We start from the raw sequence: 27037 nt of genomic DNA, 5'->3' as shown, positions 1-27037 counted from the left end.
TCCGCAAAAAGTTCCGAAAGTCACTTATAAAGTTACGGCCAAACGGTAAAACTTTCACGATTTGTGCATTAAAATTTCATGATTTTGCTCGTAAACTTCAATTCCAACTTCTTGACAAGATCTCCCAATTTAATTTTGATCGTAAAAATATCAATCTTTGGCCGAAATTTGAATTTTAATCGAAATCTAGTTTTAACTTTTGGCAATATTGTCACAGCAATTGGACGATTGTATCGGAAAAATAGTTCTGTGATAAGTCAAAAATATAAACTTCACGAAAAACATTTATTTTTCAATAAGTAATTTTCAAATGTTGCTATTAAATTCGATTGTATATAAATAAAAACATACATACCTAGATATAACGCTATTATCTTTATAATATAGTGAATTGATTGAGGTGAGTGAAACTACCCTCAGCCAATTTACATTCAACGTGATATTATCTCTATTATATGTATGCCGTACTTAGTTCAATTATTATAATGTTAATAACAGTTTAAAATACACTAATAACTTATGTTTCAACCCTAAAGTAGAGCGAATATTATAAAATATATTAAGAAATAAAAAAAGTAATATGAGTATGTGTTAGCGTGCAGTAATCTATCTTCTTTGAAAATATGCATAAATAAATAATCATATTATATTTCTTTTATATGTGGTGATTAAAATCAATATGGTTTGATTATAATTTAATTACAAGTATGCATAAAAAAAATTCTGATAAATACTTTTATAAATTTAAATTAGTCTTACGCTTACCTTAATCTCGTAAACCATTTATTATCTTTATAGATATAATAACTAACATTCTATAATAAATTCATTGCCGTGATCAGACTGGATACATCTACTGCTAGATGAAGGTAATCGCTAAGTTTTTTCTTTTTAATTGTTTCTTAGTTCTGCGTATTTTCTTTCCATATACTTCTGCAAACTTTAACCATCTTATCAATTCATCATCTTCAACCACTGTCTGTCGATTAATATTCGTCTTTTAAAAAGAACGTACTAAACGTAATAGAATAATAATCTACAAGAGACTGATAATTAAAAGTTTTCCAATAAATCTTTTAAAGTACATATATAAAAAATGTATTTTATCGATCAGTATAATATGACCCTGATAATATTTACCGATATTAATATCAACATAACACGAGACACCACTATTTTATTAGATCGCAAAAACCGCTTTTATTTTTGCAATATGTTTACAGAAGACCCAAAACTAAAAAGACGATGGCCATTTAAAATTTTCTATCCAGACTTGTACGTTGTGTATTCCGCATCCCCGCTTGGTCCATAAGTTGAAAGCTAGCATGTTAGTTTTTATCGCCGGACGTCCTTATTTTCTTGCGGGATTACGATACGAGTATGGCCGATGAAATTTTACGTCAACGCTGTAAATTTCATAAGGCTTTTGCTGGAGGCGGATGTATTTTTTCATTGCATAAATTATTTTAGACCCAGTGGCGCGCATGGTTGTTCATCTCTAGGTATCTAAAAAACTAAAAAAAACTATAGACATACTAACATAAATCTTCCATATAGCGGTGGAAACAGTATCATAATGAAGAATATCACCATTTTTATTACTATTTATTGTATATAAATTAAATTATAATATTATACTGTATATTATATAATACTATAAATATTCAGACATTCATTTGACCTGAGTATTACGCGGTACATATTATTGACCATACTTATTTCTACGGTATTTTTTATCAGAAAACCTTAAACTACCTTATACTAATATATAATAAAATGCCATCTTTTTATGAATTATTTCAATCTAGGATAAACTGAAGATTCTTGTGAATGAAGTGGATTTTTAACCACGATTTCATTCACAACATCAATATTTTCAGCAGTACGTTTACTATTATGACGGATTGGATTCCAAACATCACAAAAATTACCATTTAAATTACGAATAGTAAACTCTGTAGGTCGATTATTTTGACCATAAATTTCACGTAATGCACGAAACGTGGCTCGAATAAATTCATTATTGTTTCAATAATTTTTAACGTTTTCCAAACACTACTGAACACAAAATGTCAATTTTGGTGGGAATCAGAAAAAATGGCGGCTATGACGTTTTAAAAATTTATAGTAGGCACCTACTAATTTGATAATAACCCTATAAAGCGAATAATTACGAAGAAACTAATGTTGATCATTTGCACCAAAAGTCTAAAATATTAAAAGACTATTTTTCTGGTGATACAGAGTAATTTATTTTGTATTAGTTCGTTTACATATTTTCTGGTAGAAGTTGGTACGTTAGTTCTTTCGTTTATCCTTTGTTTCCTGTATCTTGTTTATTCTTCAATTTATGTTGATAGGTACTTTATGTATTTCACACTATCGTGTATATCCTTTATAATCCCAGATAAATATTAAATTATCTATTATTTAGTTTTATTAATTTATTAACACTCATAATTAATAGCCACAACGTATGTATATTCTAACCATGTATTTATTATTAATGCTTTATAAGTACTATGAATATATAATATTTGAATATTAAACACATATTTCCACATGTATGTTTTAATGAAACTGTATAATAATCACGGGTTACAAACAATTATTCTTAGTTAGATAAATTGTAAACAGTACTTACGTATTTTCTAACCTATCTAACTAACCTATTCAATTATTTTTAACCAATTCTTCCAAATATTAAGAGCAGTTTGCATTCCAGTAAAAGTTCATATATTCAGGTATAATTGATTATTTTTTTATGCGGGCTTCTTATGAAAGGTAGTCCCCGTATATTTGTTTTCCTAAAAAATGTAACCATGGACTTGATTCTTGAGATATCTACTTTATATCTACGAAGTGGGTATCTTAACCAATTAATGCCGATGAGTGAACAATTTTAGTTCATTTATATTCTTTCATATTTTTTTCAACTCACACCTCATATACTTAGTGCCACCGAAGACTTAACAAATAATGCATCGAAATATCGATGAGTCTATCCATCTTGAACTACACAGTGACCATATTAAAAAAAGGGTTATTCCATATGCACATCTTATTCTGTAGATTGACATATTTATATAATATTTTACATTGACTAGTATTTTGCAATCGTTTAGAGACGTGAACATTAAATACCTGTAATTCTCAAAAACTAGATGTATTCAAATTTAAAATCTTGTGAAAAATCTTTGGCCCCATCTGCGAAAATAGTATTGGGTGACATCGTAACAATCAAGAGTTCTATGTAATACTATTTCTATATAAAAAATATCTGTATACAAAATGTATCAAAACCCAATACCTGCCGTATACCAGCCACGTGATATGTATTGCTGAAACAATTTCGATTTAATAATACTACAAATGTGCCAAATAAAAAAATATGATCATCACGTAACTGCAGCTCTTTAATTGACAACACATAGACTTGATCCCACTGCGTCAAATTTTGAAAACAGGCGATCGCCAAAATTAAACTAAACAGTGAAGATTTGTAGAAAAAATATTTCATGTATGACAACGCTCACTCAAGTCACTTGGCAAACACCCACTACCAAAACCAATTAAATAACTAATTATTTATTGATCTTATTCGAATAGTTTATCAGCGAATTCTTTTGACTGACACAACAACAATGTAAACAAACTGTTGCTATGGATAATAAACTCCATTTTATTACTGACATCACCACCCATAGATACCTACTGCACTTTGTATTAACAATATTATGTTCAAGTTTTTTTTATTGATCGTTTCACTACACTCCCTTCAATCACTATATTAGATAGTATCGGTAGTGTTAACATATGCAATTGAAAAAGATCATATATTTATTTCATTCGAGTATCCTTATAAACGAAATAACACTCAGTTACACATATAGCAATCCACAAAATATATGTAAACATTGTATGAAAAAGCAAGGCTTATAATATAATGCAAATGTCGCAGCGTGTAAATATACTTTGGTTAATAATTTAATTTACTTGAATAATAGTAAAATAATTTGATATGAAACATATTACTCACCGCTACTTCTTGATGGCTGCCTGTATGCCATTGTGTTATGTTGATGGTACTGTTTATAATTATATTCTTCATTTTCCTGCCACATTAGGTTTTCCGCATATTAATTTTAACCCCGTCGCGTTAATTTGGGATGTTACCTCGCACGACATTCGGACACGTTATGACTAATGCCGATTACATTCTGTCATTAAATTTAATCTGAATAATTTTGCCAAAAAATATGGTTTATACCTACAACATATAAAAATATGAGATATTTCCGGCTCACATTGCTTTGTGATATATCCGCTTGGCATTCAGAAAGACTCTTTTCATATCTCCATATACTTTCTGATGAGTTTTTTTTTTTCAAATTAATTTAATACGATTGTACAAAAAAAATATGTATTATACAATCAACATGAATATTATTTATTGCTAAGGTTTTTCGTTGCATTTCGCAATACACCATGATTTACAATCATGAAATTATTAAACAGTTTTCTAACTGGAGTCAATAGCATCATAAAATCGGCAACACTACTCAACTCGCATAATAAATCTCGAAAAAGATGGTAAAGTAATATTTAATTATTGCCATTTATTTCCTCATTGTTCGACAGACAAACCAGAAAATTCGCAACTGAGCTCAATAGCTCATTAAAATAATTTATGATATAATAAATTATTACATATTTTATTAGGTTGGCAACTTTTGTCTATATGCGTACACGCTTTTATTCTAGTTATACCTTTTAATAAATATATTTTGTCTTATGCCTGGTACTAATCTAATTCAATCTTGCTCAGATTCACTTTTCTCACACAGAAAAATACTGCAATAATAATAATAATTTTCTTGTTAAGAATTTAATTTTACTATTACTATAAAAATAAATTCCATTAAATAATTTTACAAAGCCAGTTTAACAATTTGGTGGCTATTTTAATTGTCAGCGACATTCCGTGGGCGTAGGCAGGTTATACGTTGCTTGAGGGTGGCACATTTTAAGAGACAGCCATTTTTGAAAAGAACACAAAATATTACTACTTACTACTGTAAACTTTTCGTTTACGGCATTGATTTTCTGCTCATGGTATTAGTTTATGGTATTTTTTATATTCATTTTACCAAGGCTTTGACTGCAACCCTCTTTCATATCGCCTCTCTGTTCCGCATCCGTTCTTGAGTCCCTTCTTATAAATCTATTAAATATTTTTTAGATTCATCCGAGCTCTTCCGCCCTTTTCTTTTATTAATAATAATGTTATATTTATTTTTTACCTATTTCATGTTCTCTACTTTACTATTCACAATCATTGTATAGTTTATGTTTTACTATATTATATTATGGTGTATTGGTTAATCACTGTAATACCATAGTACTTTATTATGCACTGTAATATATCGCAATTAAAAAAATCTAATTGCGTTTATTTATTTATGATATCCCCCGAATAAATAATAAAGTATACGACGTAATAAATTACATACAATTTGGGTTCAAAAACTGCTGGAGCAGCAATTTGGATCTACTTAAAGGTGGTACTTTGTTTAGCCATGTCATTTTTGGTTACCATATGAACAATAAAATTTTAATGATAAATGCAACCAAAATAGCTATCGAATAAAAAAATAAATATTTTTGTTTTACAAAATAAATATAAATCGTCGGAAATATTTTTCCCTAAATGGAAAATTGAAAATCAATGAAAAACTATTAATTATTATAATAGTAACAATTCCAATACATTCAACTTAACACCTTCTCAAACGAGTATTTTCCGACTAACTTTCTTCAAGGCATACTCGCCTTTCATTTTCTTGAAGCTCGTAGGTCACTTCTGCTCTTAAAGCATTTTCCCTGCTTTCACGTGGTATAGTTTTCAATCCCGATATTCTAGAAAATTTCAATTTTCATGCACCCGTCAATTATATGCCTGGTCGCAGCCATGACCTATTTTGGGTGAAAGCTGTTTCCTCATATCAGGCTCACCAGGCACCAATAGCGAGGGCTGTTGTTAGCGAGGACTGTTCAATGCACTCCCTAGAGATGTAGATATTTTTGGCGATCCATTATATATTCCGTTTTTTCAAATTCTATTTTATTGTTTAATTTGTTTTTTTTTAAATTATTGTTGTTTTTTTTTATTTTATTTCTTTTGTATAAAACTGTTTTTAGCTTTGTTTTTTTCTCTACCTTGTTTTTTCTCAAACTGATTACTTGTAATTTTTATTCTAAATGTCATGTTGCGAACGTGCTGAATTAATAATTTTATATGTACTCAACGTGTCTTTTTAAAATAAATATACGTCTGGCGATAATCTATAAAATGGCTTTCATCTTGGTCATTATCATCATTAGCTGGGGTCGATCCACTGCTGTATGAAGACTTCCCCGAACTCTTTCCATTCTTCGTACATCAAGCTATATTTATGATTTCGTCTATGAAGCGAGTTTTCCGGCGTGTTTGTGGTCGTTTAGTGCCCCTTGGGTATCACTGTATGGCAGCATTTGTACAGCTGTTATCCACTCGCTGAGCAATATGTCCAGCTCATAACCATTCCATCTGCTTAGCCACCTCACGTACTTTTGTCTGCTTGCTTATCTATTCATTTCTTTTATAGTCTTTCTACTTTATGCCCAATATACACATTTCCATGTCACATTGCGGTACTCGTATTCTTTTTTTTTCATGAAGGCTACATACATGCATACGTAAATATTGATATTAAACATTAGTTCAACACTGTGCGCTTAAAACACAAAGTGAGTTCACTTTTAAATATACTATTGAGATTCCCTTTCCATTCTGGTTTGGTTATGTGAGCAATTATTTCATATTGGTATTTACTATAAAACAAAATATCTATTTTACAATATAGTAATTCATTTTTAAAAATCTACCTCATAAAAAAGGGCCTCTATCAACATTTATATTTCATTCATTCACTCGTATGATCTCATTTATTCACAATAATTATTCACGGATACAAAACCACATTCACCGAGACAAAATCACATTGCCAAGAAATAGTTGCCACTAGGGAGACACCGGTAGAGCCTCAATCAATGTCAACGAATTTTCATCAGTTTGTTGGGATAGCATAAAGTCTCTCAGGAAAGTTATACAGTCTACAGGTTATTATCACGTTATCAACTGTTTGGATTTCTCCGAAATCATATAGAAAATTAATGTACCTATATCAAGTTATATATAAGTAGAAAACAGTTGTAAAGACTTATAGTAATCATCACGATACAATTCACCTAACAAATAAATATATAGGTCAGTACCATGTGGATATTGTAAAAGTTGATACTTAGCTATTAATTGACAGTAAATAATGAAAATAAAAATTAGCCTTGCTAAATGCTATTATATCTTTCATTTTCATGCTTTGACCATTTGGGTAGGTACCTATATAAATTTCGCGCGTCATATTGTGTGGTGCCAACGTATTGATGTGGAAATATTAACAGTTACAATGCGTACGGGTGATTACCTTCCAGTTTTCGCAAATATTAACATACATTGCCTTTTTGTGTGCTCTCGTGTAGAGGTAATACGAAATTGTGCGACGGAAATAAGTGAAATATGACATTTCACATTTTGGAAATGTGATTAATCGCACTAAAGGTTTTATTCAATTCTTTAAAGGTCACGCATAACTTAAAATACGCAACGGTTCACGTTTTATCTCATTCTCTATAAAAGTGACAGCTCATCACGTAAGCAAGGGATGGTGATATAATCGTTTTTTTATTACCAAAAACGTTTCATTATTTTTATAAAAAATTATACGTATACTTACATATTTAATATTATAATTCTAATAATGTATCTACTTTTAGTATATGCATACAAATATTTCAGACTATTACTAGAGAGAAGCATGTTAACTTTATAATATTTAATAGGTATTTCACAACATTGTTAACGCTGTTAAGTTGGTAGCTATATAAAAAAATATATTTTCTAAGTTGACGATTTGAAAGATGGCAGTCATTAGTTTATCTTAACATAATTTAAAGATTAAATAATTCATGTACATGATTGACTAATTTAGTTAATCAAAAATTATATCGAAATGTCTGCGTTTCTTTCTAAATTATGTATGAAGACAATAATAGTTTGACGTTTACTATAAACGATTGTACAATACAACAAAACTTTATATTATAAACGGTATTTTTATAATTAAATTACGTACCATTTTTTTTAAACATCTTCTGAACTTTGATTTTATTTTAAATCTCTGTCATTTTACATACAAGTAAAGTAGCTAATCCAGGTTTGTAGATAACGCCAAAATTTTATAATAATTCTGAGAATAAAATTCGTTTTTACACATCACTGAATTTAATAATTATAATTATTGAATTCCTAAAATTGATTTAATTACTTATTTATGACGTCGATATTATATTACACCGCTTACTTTGAATTAAATTAATGTTAGGAATTTAAATAAAATATCCGGTGAACTTTTTACAATAAATCAAGAAAATATGGAGCGTTATTATTAAGCGAGTCTTGTTTATAATCATAATATAGATTGAAGATAATATTATACGTAATCAATGTAATATTGATAATACAGATAGATTATTTAGATTTAAATAATTAATTACATTTTTTCAAAACGTATTGACATAATATATTTTTTAATTAGCGTATAAAATAAAACAATACTTAAAATCAACATAATAATTATATATTTAAACATTTTTCATTGTGTGCTGTTTTTTTATGCAGGTTTCGTGTTGTAATTTCAGTTTATCTTACATGATTTGTTTTTGTTCTTAGGTATCATGGCTGGCTCGAATCGATCCGGAGATCTGGCGGATGCACAGAAAAGTATCCCAACTGGAACAATCTGTGCAATTATCACAACCTCAACCGTATATTTGAGCTCTGTGCTACTCTTTGCTGGAACTGTTGACAATCTTCTTCTCCGAGATAAGTGAGTACACTTATCATAATAACAGTTTTAAAAAAATTATGCAGGCAAATAAAAAAAAATCCTAGGTTCTTACCGGAACATAATATATTATGGGCATCCATATCCAGTGAATTTCACATTGAAATACTTGTCAGGTGCCCGATCTATTGTGTCGTTGTTTTGGACCAAATATATAATATATAATTAAAAAAATACCACTTGTGATTATATAATATGCTAGTCATGGAACACAATTAAACACAATGTTAATGCAATTACGACTTTATTGCTTTATGAATTTTAGGTTTTTGTTATGACTAGACTTGAATCCTGACAGATATGATAATTTACACACAACATCTCTACTTAACTAATTTTTAGAAAAATTAGATCTAACACACTTTGGCTCTGGGTAAAGATATATATTAATTAAAATAAAACACAATATTTAGTACATACTAAATAATTCCACTTAGTTTAATATGAATCATGACTGGTTTCATCAACTGATAAGGAATATACAATAATAAAAATATTTTATACTTACCACTTTTAAAAGGCAAATGTATTTATTGAAGATAAATAATGAATAATTAAATAAAATTCTATGGAATTCTTTGTTCAAAAACAAATCAATTAAATTTTCTTAACTTATCAGAAAGCATTGTTAGAATCGTAATTATGTGTTTAAACTACATAAAGTCAATAGTAATATTTCAATAATGTTCTTCATATTATTTTCAAAAAATAATTTTGCCTTTTAAGTTTTGTTAGTATGTATATACATATAATATATCCTTAAGTAGTTAAAAGGAACAGACCTTTGAAGCAAAAAAAACTGGTTCTGAGTAATATTGAACAAAATTAAATTAGCACTAGGTAGCTGTTGTGTTTTATTCTAATTAACATCATAATGTTATATTATGGAAAGAGTGATATCTTAAAAATAGATTAAAATTTCCTAATTATAACAAACACATCTTACTTTTGTTACAATAAATCTCGGCATTTTTTTTTACCTTAACACTTTATAGTGAATTATTATACTTTTAAAAGAATAACTAACTAGGTAGGTACTTTTTATTTGCCAAGAGCGATCATATTTTTAATCAAAAACTCTTCAAATAAACTGAAGTTCCCAATCTGTTACACGCCCTTTTATAAGAAGCGAGAAAATTGTTTGCGCTAATGACATCTCTCGCAACTTGCAAACTTATGTTGATACTTAGATTTTTTTGGCGCGATAGTACAATTCTCTAGATTTCACGAAAAAAATACAATATGTCAGATTTTTTCTCTTCTTTACTTCAAAAAATAATACTGACGTTTTTTACGATTACTGAATAAATTTTATTCATATTCAATATGGAAAATACACGGAATATTAAGAAGGTATAGAATAAAACATAATTATATATCAAAGTTATTTTAAAACAAACGTCTATACTTACAAAAATTTAGAGGAATCGCGTTGCCATATATATGAATTAAATTTAGTAATTTTATACATCGGTTTTAATTACAAAGATGATAAATGACAATATTTGAAAACAACGTGAATTATGCGAACATTAATAATTAGCTACAAGAAGAATAATCATCTATTTAGATAAATCACTCTCCCAGTAAGCGATTGTTTTATATTGAAATCCTACTCGATCCATGATTTTTTAGTCAAGTTATTATTTTGGTACCCATGTTTTAGGCTATTTCAAGTTAGGTATTTTCAATTTTTACTCAATAATTACCTATTTATTCAATGAAAAATATACAGAGGGTACTAATTTTATATAAAATTCTTAGTGTAATAGTTTCATAAAATATGTCACTAATTATTATTTCTTTCAACTGAGACCCGATAATACTATATCACATGTATATTTCAAAAAGTGTCAAGTCACATTATAAAAGTATAAATCATAACATGTCTTTTTTATTCGGCAGAAAATACTGTGAAATTGAATACATAACTTTCAACGTCGTTCAATCTCTATATTATACTCCTGCCAAAAAAGCCAATCACACTAAATCTAGGATCAATCGCGTTCTACTTGTTTTAGGGGATCCCAGTATAGATATCAAAGTCATTCCAAAAGTACTAACTTATTTTATTTGACACGTCTACCTGTCAGTGTTTGATGTTTATTTATTATTATTACAGATATAAAATAGTACTAAATACAACTGATTTTTTTCTAAAATAGTTATACTTCTCCAAATTTTAGCTCATTTATTAGGAGAATTTAAGAAATTAATAAAACAAAAATATTTTTATTAAGTTATTCATTCATTCATTCTCTCATGATGAAAACTATTATTTGCTAAGTGCAAAAACTACATCGTGTTCTACGGTATAATTTTTGTAATTGTGTGTGATCAAAATTATATAATTTGTAAATATTAAGTTTCTTATTAACCGAAGATATAAATAAATCCTGTTTTTTTTCAAACAGCTCAATATTATTAAACAAATATTCTAAAAATCGGTTTCTTATTGATGGATTTTTTTGCCACACCTTTATCTTAGAATATTTTGATCAGGGAACTCAGAAATAATGGGAACTGAAATACATAACGGGTAAGGCGATAACAGGTAACCGACTCTAGTAAGGAGGAAGCCGGGTTAAACGTACACACGTGTCAATAATACGTTTTACGTCGAATACTGAAAACTGCTCTCGATTTATGCATTTACGCTCATTTAATGTTGGTGTATTACACACACTATTGCACGTGCATAATGCGTGCTTTGTTTTCGTAGGACACTTACACATTCAAAACCCTGCATCATGATGCGGCGTATTGAATATAGCCTATCAGTATTCTATTTAATATCTGTTCTGTGATTTTGATCTATTAATTATATACCTAGTAAGTTACTTTACATATTGTTAGTTACCTAATATCAGAGATTTTACATATAATACGTAATAATATAATTTTCATAATATTATATTCCTAGAAGAATACTTCTTTTTAAATATACCAATAATTCATATTATTGAAATAACTTGGTGTAAATTCAATTATTGGTATCTACTATAAAGTGGTAATAATACATTTGTATTTGATAACCTAGCGGATTACTGAAGTTTCTTAACTTTCAAATGCTGCACCGCCTTCTATAATTCTATTTGAAATGCTAAGAGAAGTATGAATTCTACAAATTTGAAATGTTTACGCAATTCTAAAGTTTGCGAGTAGTTTCCACGGTCATAGAGCTTTGATAAATTTATAACGCAAACTAAATGCATCGAAGTTTGTACCAATTATTTACCGTATATAATTTAAAATTATAATTTAGTAAGTATTATAATTTAAAATTTTGTCAATGGACGTTCGTGATAATTTGAAACTTTTAATAATTAAAAAAATAATTATATTGTTTTCATTATACATGTTTAAACAACTATTGCTAACACACTCTTGGGATACTGAAGATGTCATTCCAATTAATAATCTAATTCACCATAAACTCAGTAACTGCCTTCTGTGTAAGTGCTTCGATATAATGGCGTTTGACGAAGGTGTAATAAATAAAATGTCATTGTTGTGTGGATATTTAGAGGAGAGATTATTCAACGATACAAGAATACAATACAATATACAATTATACTTTAATAAAGATGACAACATGAGATTATAATTGCGGGTAATGATGTACTGGTGAGATTGATTATATTAATGAACTGAGAGACTTGATTCGAGTAGAATGATGGGTGACCATGTCGAGTGAAGGACTCATGATAATAGTAGTGAGGATTCATGCAGTTTCCTTCCAATTTATATAAATGCAGTAAATATTTTACAAGAGAAATTGTCGCAATTAACAAATCATAACAGACCCTACTGCTAGTTATGATTGAAAAAATGCAGGCGAACATTATCGCTCTATTGTTTTATTTTGACAACAAAACATTCATATTAAAATATTTCAATCATTTAATATTGAGTGGTATGATTGCTATAGATATAAATAAATCTACCTATTACTCATTACGCATACCCCATAAATAGTATTCATATCAGTCAGAAGTCAGTTATAATACATTATATAATTTTGAAGTGTGGTAATTTCTTTAAGTAGTTGTGTAATATACTACATATTACATCACCAGCAAATCAAATACGGCTTATAAATCACTGACGGCTCCAAATAATACAATAAAACATTCAAATAATATAACAAACACAATTCCTCGATTTTATAATGTATTTGGCATGCTCTTGCGATCTACTTGGTTCAGGGCACTATATTAAAATCAATCTACTTCATTGACTTTTAGCTTTGATGCATCGTTCGTAAACGGTTTTAAAAAAGCTAAATATGTATACACCCACGGTGGCCGCGCGGCTTAAGCGTTGGACTATAACACCGTGGGTCCCAGGTTCGAATCCTGGGTCTGGCAAGTACACATATTGTTTTTCAATTTGTGTGTGAGTAAGGGAATGGACCTAATAGGTTGAGCAAGTGGCTGACATCCATTTTCCCGTAAAAACAAAATCTGTTAATACAAACCTCTATTCTATGGAGGCCCATATATTATGATCCTATAAGGATCGGAAATGGTCGGAAAAAAAATTATTTAATTACAAACGTTTTAAAGTTTTATAACAATCTATATCATAAATACGTACTTACCCAAATACTTTCTAAATTTCTTTTTTCAAAATATGTTTTATTTTAAGTCATTAATTTACCGTCACTGTCGCAGAAAAATAATAAAATAATTAAAACTAACATATATTATGTTATTTAAATATGTTTGTTTGAATTTAAATATTCTTTATAATACTATTATATAGGTACTCGCTTTGTTTGAGCATCGTTTAACTCTAGCATAGCAAGTTGAAAATTGTGTGGATTCCATGCAACATCGCGCAGAAAGATTTTCTCAAAACGACGTCTCGACGCCCCTATAACCCGAGACCATGTATCAATTTCCAGCTGGTCGTGTCACGCCACGCATTAAAATGTGTTTAGTGGTGGGAAAACCGCTTACTTAAGTAAAGAAAGGTTTTGTTGGAAGCTTGTTGGAATGAAAATTTCACTTTGTGTTTATCACCCGTTTTCAAAGATAATCACAATGAATGTTGTACTTATAACGTATTATTATTCTAGATGTATATTCTTACTATAATTTTGTGACTAGTGTTGTTTGTAGATTTCTCAAATACTATAAAGATACTGCAAAGTCCGATTTTTTTTTTATTTTTTCGTTGATATTTGAGTTAATGCAAATATAGTACATTTCAAAAATAAACCAATAATTATTGGCGCCCAATTTTTAATGAATCTTCATTTTGATTAGGGCTGTTTCTTTGCTCGTTTGACAAGTGTTGGTTTATAACGTATATAATTATATTATAATATACAATAATTTATCATAATGTGATATGTTTCATTCAGTTTCCATTTACATCAAATCCATAATAGAAACAGACTTCCAATATCAAACCACAAATATCTGACCACTCTCAAATATAACATCGATATAATATATTATTTATATAAAATTCAGACAGATAAATATCAGTCAATTTCTTCAGAATGATATGGGTATGTAACTATTCAAATATTTATAAAAAAATATAAATATATTACATTGATTTAGGTGCGTGAATATGAAGGTATATTTTACATCATTTTTACTTTGATGTATGCAGCTTTATAAGCTACCGTAGTACTAAGCCATTTAACATGAATATTTTATCAATTTTTTCTTCGATTCAAACGTCCAAAGAGTGAAAGTTGTATTAAATGGTTTATGTTTTTACGATAAACTGGAGTTAGCCACTTGCTCTACCTATTAGGTCCATATTCTGGATCCAAACAAAAATTAAAAATAACGTGTAAATTGTTCAGACCCGTAATTCGAGCCTGGGATCAACTACATTATAAACTACGTGGTAAACACTTGGTCAACGTAGTGGCGTGTTATTATTAATAATATGAGTGTTATAGTTCTAGAGATATTAGATTAATTATTGAACGTAGTAGCATTGTGTTTTATAGAATTTATAATATAGTCAGTATAAGAATACCAGGACAGTGAGTATAAACTTAAAACTCGACGTGAAGTCGAAGCCCAAAAAAAATCGAATAGGTAGGTTATAATTAGAAAACTGTATTTGTTTACCCATTTGATGTTACATCCTTAAATCTTACATCATCTAAATGAATTCAAGAAAATTCCAAAAAGTGAGCCCGTGACATAAGAAGTTTATATCTAATAAAAAATTAAATAGTAAAAATTAGAGGTCTGCACTCCATACTTTTAGAGCAGCGGTGAACAAGAACAAGATTTATCAACATGATTTCCAAATTTTACCACATTATAGATATGGTTTTAAAAAGAAAATAATACATTTTATTCAAATACATTAAACATGGAATAAAGAATTTCAAAATCCATTAATTGTTGAACATACACAATTTGAAAACACTTAATATATAACCAATAGAAAAAATCTTTTTTGAAAAAATACAACACCCAGCAAGATTCGAATCTGTGTCTCTCTGGATTCGCGCCTACGTGCATTGACCTCTATGCTATAGGAATCTTATCTAATTGCGGCGAATTTTAACAAATGATTCTTATAAAACTTTCTGAGGCGCTTTCTAAATTGCGGTACTATTGGCAATCGAAACGCAATTGTATTTTAAATCAAAATACCTATTAAATTGTCTTAATTACTAACCGACGTCACGGATAACTACAATATTTTTTGTTGAACTTACTAATAATTTAATTAACTATTTTTTTTTTATTCAAACTTATTCACAAAATTTATCAATGTAAGATTCTTAAATCTTGTGAGTTATTCGTTTGAATAAAAAAAATCCATAAATTGTTACTGATTAAAATCTAAAAATGATGTATACTTACAACAAAAATATTATTTACTAATATTTAAAATTACAGTGAATCATACATAAGTATATTATCCATATATTGATTAAAATATTATACTTTACCGAAAACTGGAATAAATTTATATTTATACAATACGAATACTAATCAAAAATTTGTACTATTGATATAATCTCGCCCACAAACTTCGAAAAGGCAATCATGATCATTTGTTACGTTTAATTGTCAAAAAGATTTTTTTGTTCAACTTACAACAGAATGAAATATGTATTTAAATGTTCTATCTTTAAGATAAATTCACTCAATCATAAAATTGACATTTCGCTTCGGCAATTTGCGATTAACAAAATTTGAAATTGGCTTAAATTCTGAAACATTTTATTTTATCCAGCGTCTGTCTACCTTGCTAGGGAACCGAAAAGTTAGGTAAAATTTATCACTCAACTATTGAACAAAAACATCGGTAACATAACGCGAAAGCTTCAAACTGAAGGTTTATCACGGAGATTTGAGCAAAACCTTTAAGCCGAGCTTTTCGCCGCGGGAGGCGGGGAGAGGGTTGATGACAGACAGTTTAAAACTTTATGAAGTTTGCTTATATTGCTGATGCAGCTTTATAATATTATACAGGTTGTCAAAAATCATATTTTAAATTTTAATAATAATGTCTTTATTTTAATGGAATATTTTTATTATTTTTAAATTCCGAATCGTGAAAATACTAAAAACGCCTTATAAAAGCCGTATAATAGTAAAGTTATTAAAATATTATTACATAATCAAATAATAATATTATTTAATTTTCTATTAAAGTTACAAATACCTCTTTATAACCCACCGTGATATGATTTTATAAACTGGGAGGTATTTTTATTATGTTCATATGTTAAATTATGTATGTTAACTATACTAGTTAACAATAATATGTATAATGAATTATTAATCAATTTAAGAAAACGCAATTTTTTTTAGTAATTATTACACTTTTAGTAAATATATCTGGACCGGTTTCGTCCGCCTCAGAGGGACATTTCAAACCGGTTCATATTTATTTATTAAAAATGGAATAACTACTAAAAAAATTGCGTTTTATACAGTTCCACCATGAATTGACAGTTAACACAATAAAAGAAATTAAGTATGAATGCAATATTATATTTATTTAACATTATCAAACACGGAAATTTTGTAATACACAACATTATTACGTTCCTATCAAAATAATATAATATAAAGCATGATATGCGAACACTCTTTATATTATAATATTCAAGTTTATCTTCAGTCCCGCTTAAACTCCAGCTATCAGATAGAATTTAATACTGTTTGAAACAAGTGTCGTTCGGTAACACATTTCCATGGCACAAAATTTTGTTTGTTATTTAGAACTGTACTTTAACGTTGTGTAAAAACATTATATTGTATTTTAATTCTATAAATGTTCAGTCATCATTAAAACATTATTAAATTGTACTATGTAGTAATTATCTAATATAACAACAATATTCAAGACGGTCCACAAAAATAAAGTCTGTAAATAAAAACGATAAAACGAAAAGCGGTTGTGTGTAGTTGAGATTGAAAATTTTCGTCTCGATAATAATTAATGAGAAAACATGATTTCCATTTCATTCTCAATATTCTTTTTTCTTGAGAATTTTTAAAATATAAACTAAAAATATACTACCCCATCTTTTTGGTAATAAAACAATTAGCACGAAAGCCAAAAGAAACGCTATCAATATTCATTTTGGACGGAATTTTTGCAGAAAAAATAGTGATAATAGAAAAAATAATCATTATTTTGTCCTCGTAAGATTTGAAATGAAAACTAATAGAGTATTTCCAAAAATCACATATTTCTCAATTCTTAAATTCTTCATTCTCGAGAAATCGAAAACTTACATGCTCTAGTTTCGTATATTTTTTTCACAAAATCGTTATTTTAAAAATAATATTTTTTTTATATAGAATAAGTATTTATATAAAATTGTATACTTAGATAAATAAAACATTTAAAAATTTCAATTTTTAAGTGAAATCATCAACTTATCAGCTAAATATGTATGATATCAGATATATTATGAAAAAGGCATTTTTACAAAAATTCTCATTGAGTATTGAAAAAATAATTATTCAATAAATTAGACGAATTTAAAATAAATAATATTATCGTGGTCCATTAAAATAATAGATAATTATATGCAAATCATTAAAAGATTTATTTCCAAGTATTAGAAGATATTCTGCCCATTTTGATGATTTCATTTTGATTACTGGTACCAATTTTGACATTTTCTTTTTGTATTACAAATACTAGAATAATGTTCCTAATAATTAAAAATCTACATAGTTTTTCGTATGTCATTGAAAGACCTTTTCCATTTAGTTACAAATAAATTTAATTCAACATTATAAATTACAATAACTTATTCCACTACAATATTACATATCTAAAATAGAAGTAGAAATCATTTAACAGTATATTAATTATGAAAAAAACGTAGCTTACACTGCGTGTCCCAGTATCTCAAATTTTATCTCGCAGCATTTCGCGAAATCGTTGAGACTCGACGTATTTCAAAGTGTATTGAAAAGTGCTTTCACAATAGGAACACCTGATCAAAGGCATTTTTCTTATTTTTATTTGGCAACATTTTGTTCGCTTCCAAACAGCTCGCTTATTCACGTCAACTTTCGAGGAGGGCGGCGAGAATGGATGAGGAAATTTCTGGTTGCTTCCGAGGCTTTGCACTTGTATGCGGAGTCGAATCGAATATTCACGCTGGATTGAGCTTATCGAAACAAATCTGTCAGCTGTAATTTCATTGATTTCTCAAACTCATTCAAACAGATTCTAATTAACAAATTTTCTGAGCCAATGAGTAGGTAACTAAAGTTTAATGATAAGTAAAAATCAATATCCGGGACATTTTCACTTTTCCTTTCTCATAAAAGCTCTCACAATTATTTATTTTGAATGACTGCCTTAATAATCTTTATGCTAGTTTATTCTAGATACGTAAATTAATCATATGTATAGATGTTGTAAATAAACATTTGAACATAACATAATTATAATCTGAAGATACCCGATCATCATCATTAGCCGGAGTCGATCCACTGCTGGATGAAGGCATCAGCATCTAGTTCTCTACACTATTCTCGGTTTTTAGTTCTTTCCGGTCACGTACATCTACCAAACTTTATGAGTTCATCTATCCAGATGATTTTAAGGCATCCCTGTGGGCGTTTAGTGCTCTTTGGGTACCACTGAATGATGCCATTTGTCCAGCGGTTGTCCACTTGTCGAGCAACATATCTAGCCTATTGACATTGCATCTGTTTGAAAGAAACTGATCTGAAGACATCCGATATTGAGCCTAAATATAATAAAATGACGATGAAAAAATAATTACTAAGACTAATGAGTAAAGTATCTCCAAATCAATTCACTTGCAGCAAAAAAGATACTCTTTTTCCATTCAGTCACGGCTCCACTGAAAACAAAAAATGCATCAAATTCGTATTATATAATATATATAACGTTTTTAATACAATGTACAATGATTACTTCAAATATTGAGATCATGAATATACGTACAGTATAATATAACGTCAAAATACGTTGCCACATTACTTATACCTACCATAATCTTTTATTACGCCAAGGGTATCAATAAAAAAAATTGTGGCTTCCAGTTCAATCAGACTAAAAACTAACTGAAATCACCGTGAACCAAGCGTTTTGATTCTTAATTGAGTACTTATTCTTATAATGCTTATGGAAAACAGTTATGAAAAATATATAAGTTAATTTTCCTATCTTCTAGTTAAATGACTATAATTATTGTTAGCTTATACTCATTTATTCCAATGAGTAGAAATATTCATAGTTCATACAATAATAATAAAATTAATTAGTATATATATATATATATATTATAATTTATGCCAACTAGCGTTTATATGGTTTAAATTCATTCAAATGATTCAAAAGCATTTAGGTACCTATTTATTGATATCATATTTGAAATTTTGTTAACGAATGCATCGGTAACTTTGCAAATGATTCTGAGAATACCTTTGTGACCCGAAACAATGGTCATGTCAACAACTTCAGTGAGTGTATATTAATTAATGAAATCTGTCTTCAATAATAACATTTATCTACGTTGAAAATTTTTTCATAACCCAAGTCACATTATAAAAACAAACATATATCTTGTATAAATTTTCTCCACCATAATTTTTCATCTCGCAATTTTCCAGCACACTTTCGCATAATGATAGCGATTTGTGTTTAAATGGAAAATCATTTATCTAGCAGCACTGTTTTTTCAACGCAGCGTATATAATATACAGGGCGTTATTTAAAATTCCCGAGGCTAGGTAAGCGATTGTATGCAAAAAGCTTTCTTAAAGCTCCGGTAAAAGCCCATGAATTTTTAAACGCAATTTCTACGTTCAGGTTCATGCAACTCTCTTATTACTATTATGTTCATTTTCTTTTCCTCTGCGCACATCTTCATTTATTCAATATATAGTGCCTGGAGTGCGAATGCTTCAAATATTTTAACAGCCACTCAGGGATATACCTATATCGATTGTTTCACATGCATATTAAATAAAAAACTGCTATATCTATTATTTCTGATCTATTCAACTTGTCTATGGAACATTGTTCATAAAAGTTTTTTTACATATAGGTATATACCTATATATTCTTTTCTAGTACAACAATAGGCCTTGAGCCCAACGGTAGTAGTGGTAGTGAAACAGTAGTGTAGTAATATAAGTGAAACTATTAGACCCAGAAACATCCAGGATATGAGAAAATAACATAAATATTGTATAGTGACGTCACGAGGATCGAACACGGGGACCCCGGATGAAAGTCCAGCGCCTTACGTACTGGGCTACGATACGATACGTTTTATTTTTCAAAAATCGATGTCACCTTCTGAAGAACTTATTTGAATGATAAAAATATTTCTATAATACGATCTATCTAATAATTAAAATTTGATATCGAACAAACGCCCATTTTATATATAAAAAAAATAATTGAAAACAATCTTTTTAAGGTTTTTAGATAGATGCGTGTTAATTTCACATAAAAATGATCAGTAAAATACATTATTTCTGCATACCTATATCACCAAAAACGACGGTGTTCTTGGGAGTGCTCTAAAATTGTATGATTCTGTTTTATAATTTCATTATGCTATATTATAATTAATTTACTGTAATATTTTAATTACTATTTTAGGTTCGGACAATCTATTGGCGGCAGACTTGTGGTGGCCAACATCGCCTGGCCAAATGAATGGGTCATCCTTATCGGCTCATTCCTCTCGACTCTTGGCGCCGGTCTCCAATCGTTGACTGGAGCTCCTCGTCTGCTTCAAGCTATCGCCAAAGACGGCATCATCCCATTCTTGGCACCATTCGCTACATCATCCAGCCGCGGCGAACCAACTCGCGCCTTGGTCTTGACAATGTGCATTTGCCAGTGCGGGATCCTTTTGGGAAACGTTGATATCCTCGCTCCACTGCTCTCCATGTTCTTCTTGATGTGCTACGGCTTCGTTAACTTGGCTTGCGCTCTGCAGACTTTACTCAGGACACCAAATTGGCGACCACGTTTCAAGTACTATCATTGGTAAGTGCATCTTATCTATATTACATAATACTCACACGGTATACTCATATGGTTAACCCAATGCTTACGGGCCGCACAAAATTGTGTTTTTGCTAATTACTTTTCAAATGCAAATTAACACGTTAATTACAAAATTAATTAAAAGGGCCCGTAAGCATTGTGTTAAAATAGATCAAAATTATTTTGTTTATCCGGTAAAATGTATTATAATTCAAATACTAATAATTGATATTCATTACAAAAATTGTTATAAAAATCTGTTTGATATGCTTTTAATAATGACTGTTTTTAGGGTCCTAAAAATATAGTTTTCTTGTTTGAATTACCAACCAATAAAAAAAATAAAGAGGGTTACAAATAAATTGATAGGATTTTAATACATTAATATTATACTATCCACTGAGGTACAGAATACTTGACAGAATTTTAATTTTAAATAATTATGATAGGTAGTTTTGTAATAATCTATACTATAGACTAAAATTGATTCATAATATTATTATGAATCAATTTTAACGACCCGTATTAACACTTTTTGCTAACTCCATTAAAATTTTTCCAGCTTAAAATTGTATTACTTACTCTTTATATCCCCATTACACACGTATAATGCATGGATTTACTGCTAACAATACGTATTATCGCGGCCATAACAAGAAAATACATGTGTAAACACAATATTAACAAGTTGCAAGATTGCATGCATGGACCAAAAAAGTTCAGCAGCTTCAAAATTTTCACGCGATAATTTAAACTGAGCCTGCGAAAAAAATGCAAACTATACCGCGCAAAGCATTTTGACGTTTATCCGTTTTTACAACCTATAAAATAGCACCATACAATGATAACAACGTGTCTCGCGCTTACGCTAGAAGAATGAGATTGGCGAAGCATATATTATCGCGATAGTTTAATTAGAGCACACTATTAGTGTTAGTAAATCCATGCACGTGTACAGGTGCTATTATACTAAATTAATTGCCAAGGCATTAGCACACCTTCCAAAAGTTTTTTTTGAATAATATAATAATAATTACTGTTTCTTTAATTTTATAAAATATAATTTTTACAACGTTTTTATTAGCTCGTATTCTTATTTGTCCGGTGGTTGTTTGTCCAGTACAAATCTTGCAATCGATTTTAACTAACTTTCCGACTAACAAGACATTTGAAACTTTTATAATATATCAGAACACGATGCCAATGCATTTTTTAATACTTTTAGCCATCTTTACGTAGAATTGATCTCATTTTCAGTTAATTCTGTTTTGTATGAAAAGTTATTTCGGAAGAAATTCGTAAAAAGTAAAACTATTATTTGTTGCTAAGTATGTCCTAGCAACTAAATTATTAATATGTATATATATGTGCGTTACTATGGAAATCAATATGACATTTCAGTATTATTAAACTTCTAGCAAGTACAAATTTTTTTGATCGTTTAAGCTAGTTAAGTTAAGTTCATATGATTCAACAGAAAATTTAAAAACGTTGTATATAAAAAGTTCTTTTTATCTTGTAATTATTAATTATTGTAATGATTCCATTTGTCTCAATACGGTATTTCAAGCAGTATTTGATCACGAAATTCAATTCAACTTAAAACTTGCCTAAGCACATTAGTATAACCAAGTAGGAGGGTTTAAGTAGATAAGTATATGAAATAGTTAGAAAGTTATTTCAACTGCTATCGACGGAAATTCTACGCCAACTTAATGTTATTTATCGCCGAGTGATAGCATAAAATATTCACATGCGTGGAGAGATACTGCGATACATCTTCAATAGTATTTTTCCGCACAGGAGCCGTTACGTGGATATTAGTATTAAACTATTATGTTTTGTACTGTGTAGTTTTATTTATTCAGCAGCATTTTTGATCATCATAATATACTTGGGCAGATTATTTTTTCTATTTAAGAAATACGTACGTTACCTTAATTTTTTTCTGGGTAGTTATATGTATTATTTTTATATTGAAACAGTCCAACTTTGTTGTTTAACTTATTTATTTTATTAACTGATATTCTGGACATATTAGAAATACAATAAGTCAATATTATTTTAGATTATCTAATGAGTTTTGTATATTTTAGTTTTATATTGTGTTCATCTAGCGACTGATGGATTAAGTTCGATGGATTACCGACTGAATGGCATTATTATTTTTTCTGCTCAATCGCTACTTCTACTTTTTACCGCTACGAATGGAATAATAATACAAAATATATCTCAAATATAATATTATCAGAAACATATAAATACAAAAAATTAATACTAGTATATATAAGTATATTGATGTGATAAATATGTTTCATGGGCTCCTCATATAGCTTGCTCTAGGTACCTCGAATAAATAAATAAATTTCATCTTGAAATCTTCACCGTAATTTTAATGCAACAGATTTCATAATTATTGGCAATTCTTTGCAAGAAAGACAGTTGTTTTAAACTTGATTTCTAATATTGTATTTTGTAAGTAGCTGCTTATTTAATAGATGCAAAAAATAAAACTAATATCTATAAATATATTAGTACAATCTTTTTAAAATAGCTTGTTTCCAATTCCAAACAAGGACAAATATAATAATAAGTTTGTTAACGAAGATGTTGATTCAAAAACTTTTTTACCCATTGGCTTTGTCATGAGACTCAGTAAAACTTAATTAATTACCTAACGACTTATTTCCCTACAATTTCAAATAAGTTACCTAAAAACTTTGTTAAATTCCATTTAGTATTTGCGTTTGATTTTCAACCTTCTCGAAAATAATATCCATCGTATTTTTAAAAATCTATATCGAGTACAATAGGTCAGTGTAATTAGCAAACTGTCTTCAATCTTTATTAACTTTGTTATTTTTAAGGAAAATCATGGAGAAGGGATTTTTTTTTCTTGACAATTTTCGGTAAAAATTCTGCATCGCCACAATTAAATGCCAGTTTTGATATCGTTAAACAAGAAAAAAAACTCACCCACACTGTCCCAAAGTGAGTATAATTGAAAAAAGTCAAATTTTATTTAGTTTATAATATAAATGAAGTTTTTTTTGTTTTGATTAATATTTCAAATTTAGTACTAACGATTTATTAATTAAAAATACATTACTCCAAATAGGAAAATTCTAAATAATGTAACCGATTAAAATTTGACCACGCGTGTTTTGTTTACCTTATATCATGTAACTTATATAATAAAGTACCATCATTTGAGATATTTCAACTACTCTAACTGAAGCATTTTCATTTTATTCATATATGCCATCAGGATTACTCCAAATTTTAATTATGACGTCCTTGTCTTGTAAACATTTTTTTTAGACTAAATATGCGTAATACTAAACTTAATAATGGAGTATTTTTTAATCGTCTGGCTAGCAAAATACAAAAATGTTCTCTAATTTTACTCTGATTATTTCAATGAATTTTCTAATAGGTAGTTTCTGAGGTTTTTCCAAGAATATGACGTAATGAAGAAATATTCTTAAATCTTGTGTATATTGAGTAGTAAGTAAATACTACTAATTATATTTTATCATAATATTATAGTATATTTCATATTATTCTCATAGAAAAAAAAGGAATGTTAAATCGAAAAATATTTGCATAAATACATATATAGTTTTTCATTCCAATACTGTGCTTGTGTAGGAGGATTCCTTTCTGTTTCCAATTTTAGATTGAAAGTTAATTGAACAATGAGGATTGTCCGAATGCCATCACAATACAATTTAATTTAGGCTGGGTTACCCACAACTTTGCGCTATAATAGAATTATCCCTTTGCTTACGCCGTCCCTCCATCACAGCCCTTTGAGCATTAATAAAGTGAACAAGAAATTATTCTCGAGGCTTCAGCGTAGACGAGAGGTTTAAAATCTATTGTGATAACATGACTTAAAATGTCATTAATATATTTAGCAACACGAAGTTTAATATGACTCCTGAAAGATCTTTGAACTTACTAAACCACGTTGAATTACTAAAACCATTAATCACTTAATCATGCCGTTCCGTTTTCCCATTTTCATTAAATTGTATCTTTTCTCCGTGAACTCCTAGGTAACTGTTTCACAAAAAAACCGTTTACAATATTGGTAATATACTTCTTCAAGCCAATACTATAAAACAATTATATATATTTAAATATATACATAATATGTAAGTATAGGAATTAAAAAAGCTTCTCATTACTTTATTGTAAACATGACTAATATGCACAGTCTATTTTTTCAAACAAAAATATGAAGCTTCGTGTTATGTAAGGGAGAAAGCATGCTTATAGATAAGATGTTTTTCGATTCTACAATAATATCAAAATAACACAATCATTTTTTTGACATCTCGATGATAGATTATGTTTCTTCTTTGTGACACTCAGGTATTCTTCATTTGAAAACATTCAAAGTGAATAAAGATACTATTATAATATAAAGTATAAACGGATAAAACATGTTATATAAAACATTTAGGTAATACTCATATAATACATTATTATAAGTATGGAATGTATCCTTTCCAACATTTGTACATGAATACGATAATTTTCAATAATCATTGTCATAACAGATATACAAATACCTTCAATTTAACACACATGAACATATAATTTTTAAATAACCATTAAAAACCTGCTTTTGTTTGAATATAAATAGATTAGAGAGAAAATATTCCATTTTTCTTGCCATAGTCCAAATATTTATACACTCTATTAGTTAATTAGGTATATTTTTTCAAAAATTGAGATGAAATTTCATTAAATATACGATATTTTAGAGGTGACTGGTAAAAATTGCTACCTAATAATATATTATGTGATTATAGTTACGTGAATTTAGTTTATTTTTATTGGTGTAATCAAACACAACCTTTTATATTCTGTCCCATTTATAGACCAAACGGCAATACTATGAATTATTTTATTATTATTACAATTATTACAACGTTTTTTTACAACGTTTTCTTAGCCCGTATTCTTATTTTTCCGGTGGTTGTTTGTCCGGTATAAATCTTGCAATCGATTTTTAACTAGCTTCCTGACTAGCTAAACATTTGAAACTATTATAATATATCAGAACATGATGCCAATGTATTTTTTAAATACTTTTAGCTATCTTTAAGTACAATTGAATTCATTTTCAGTTAATTCTGTTTTGTATGAAAAGTTATTTCGGAAGAAATCCGTAAAAAGTAAAACTATTATTGGTCGCTAAGTGAGTGAAATAGAGGTTTTTTGTACATTATGTATTTATCGAATATTTAACCTAGTTAGTTATATAAACAAATATTATTGTCTTCTTAAATAACTGTAGAATTAGAAATTTTGATTAAAAATCCGGGACATCCAGAGATGTTGCATATAAAGAAGATAAAGCCTTCTAAGGTTTCCCTACCAAAAACGCTGAAGAAAATTTCAGTTTGTTATAAATGTGCCGTTATTAATCAAATCAAAAATTCTAACAATTCAGTTTTTCCATGAAAGACAGTGACAGGGTCAAGCACATATTTTTTATATACCTATATATAAAAATA

The 27037-nt window shown here is 28.7% G+C and overlaps 1 protein-coding gene across 3 annotated transcripts in view; it reads left to right on the top strand.

The window, feature by feature from the left end:
- The window catches only part of kcc (solute carrier family 12 member kcc), a 227919-nt gene that overhangs the window by 146228 nt on the left and 54654 nt on the right, over positions 1–27037 (top strand). For all 3 annotated transcript variants that reach the window (XM_085947198.1, XM_085947199.1, XM_085947197.1), the window contains exons 9-10: positions 8831–8987; positions 21114–21506. In XM_085947198.1, the coding sequence (XP_085803324.1) occupies positions 8831–8987; positions 21114–21506 (550 nt within the window). The remainder of the gene's footprint in view (positions 1–8830; positions 8988–21113; positions 21507–27037) is intronic.

The sequence above is a fragment of the Rhyacophila brunnea genome, unplaced genomic scaffold (assembly GCF_057557595.1).
Source record: "Rhyacophila brunnea isolate RB1 unplaced genomic scaffold, BYU_Rbru_1.0 scaffold_2, whole genome shotgun sequence".
Classification (NCBI taxonomy): Eukaryota; Metazoa; Arthropoda; class Insecta; order Trichoptera; family Rhyacophilidae; genus Rhyacophila; species Rhyacophila brunnea.
Note: the sequence above shows the minus strand (reverse complement) of the source record. Positions and strands in the feature narration are given on the sequence as shown.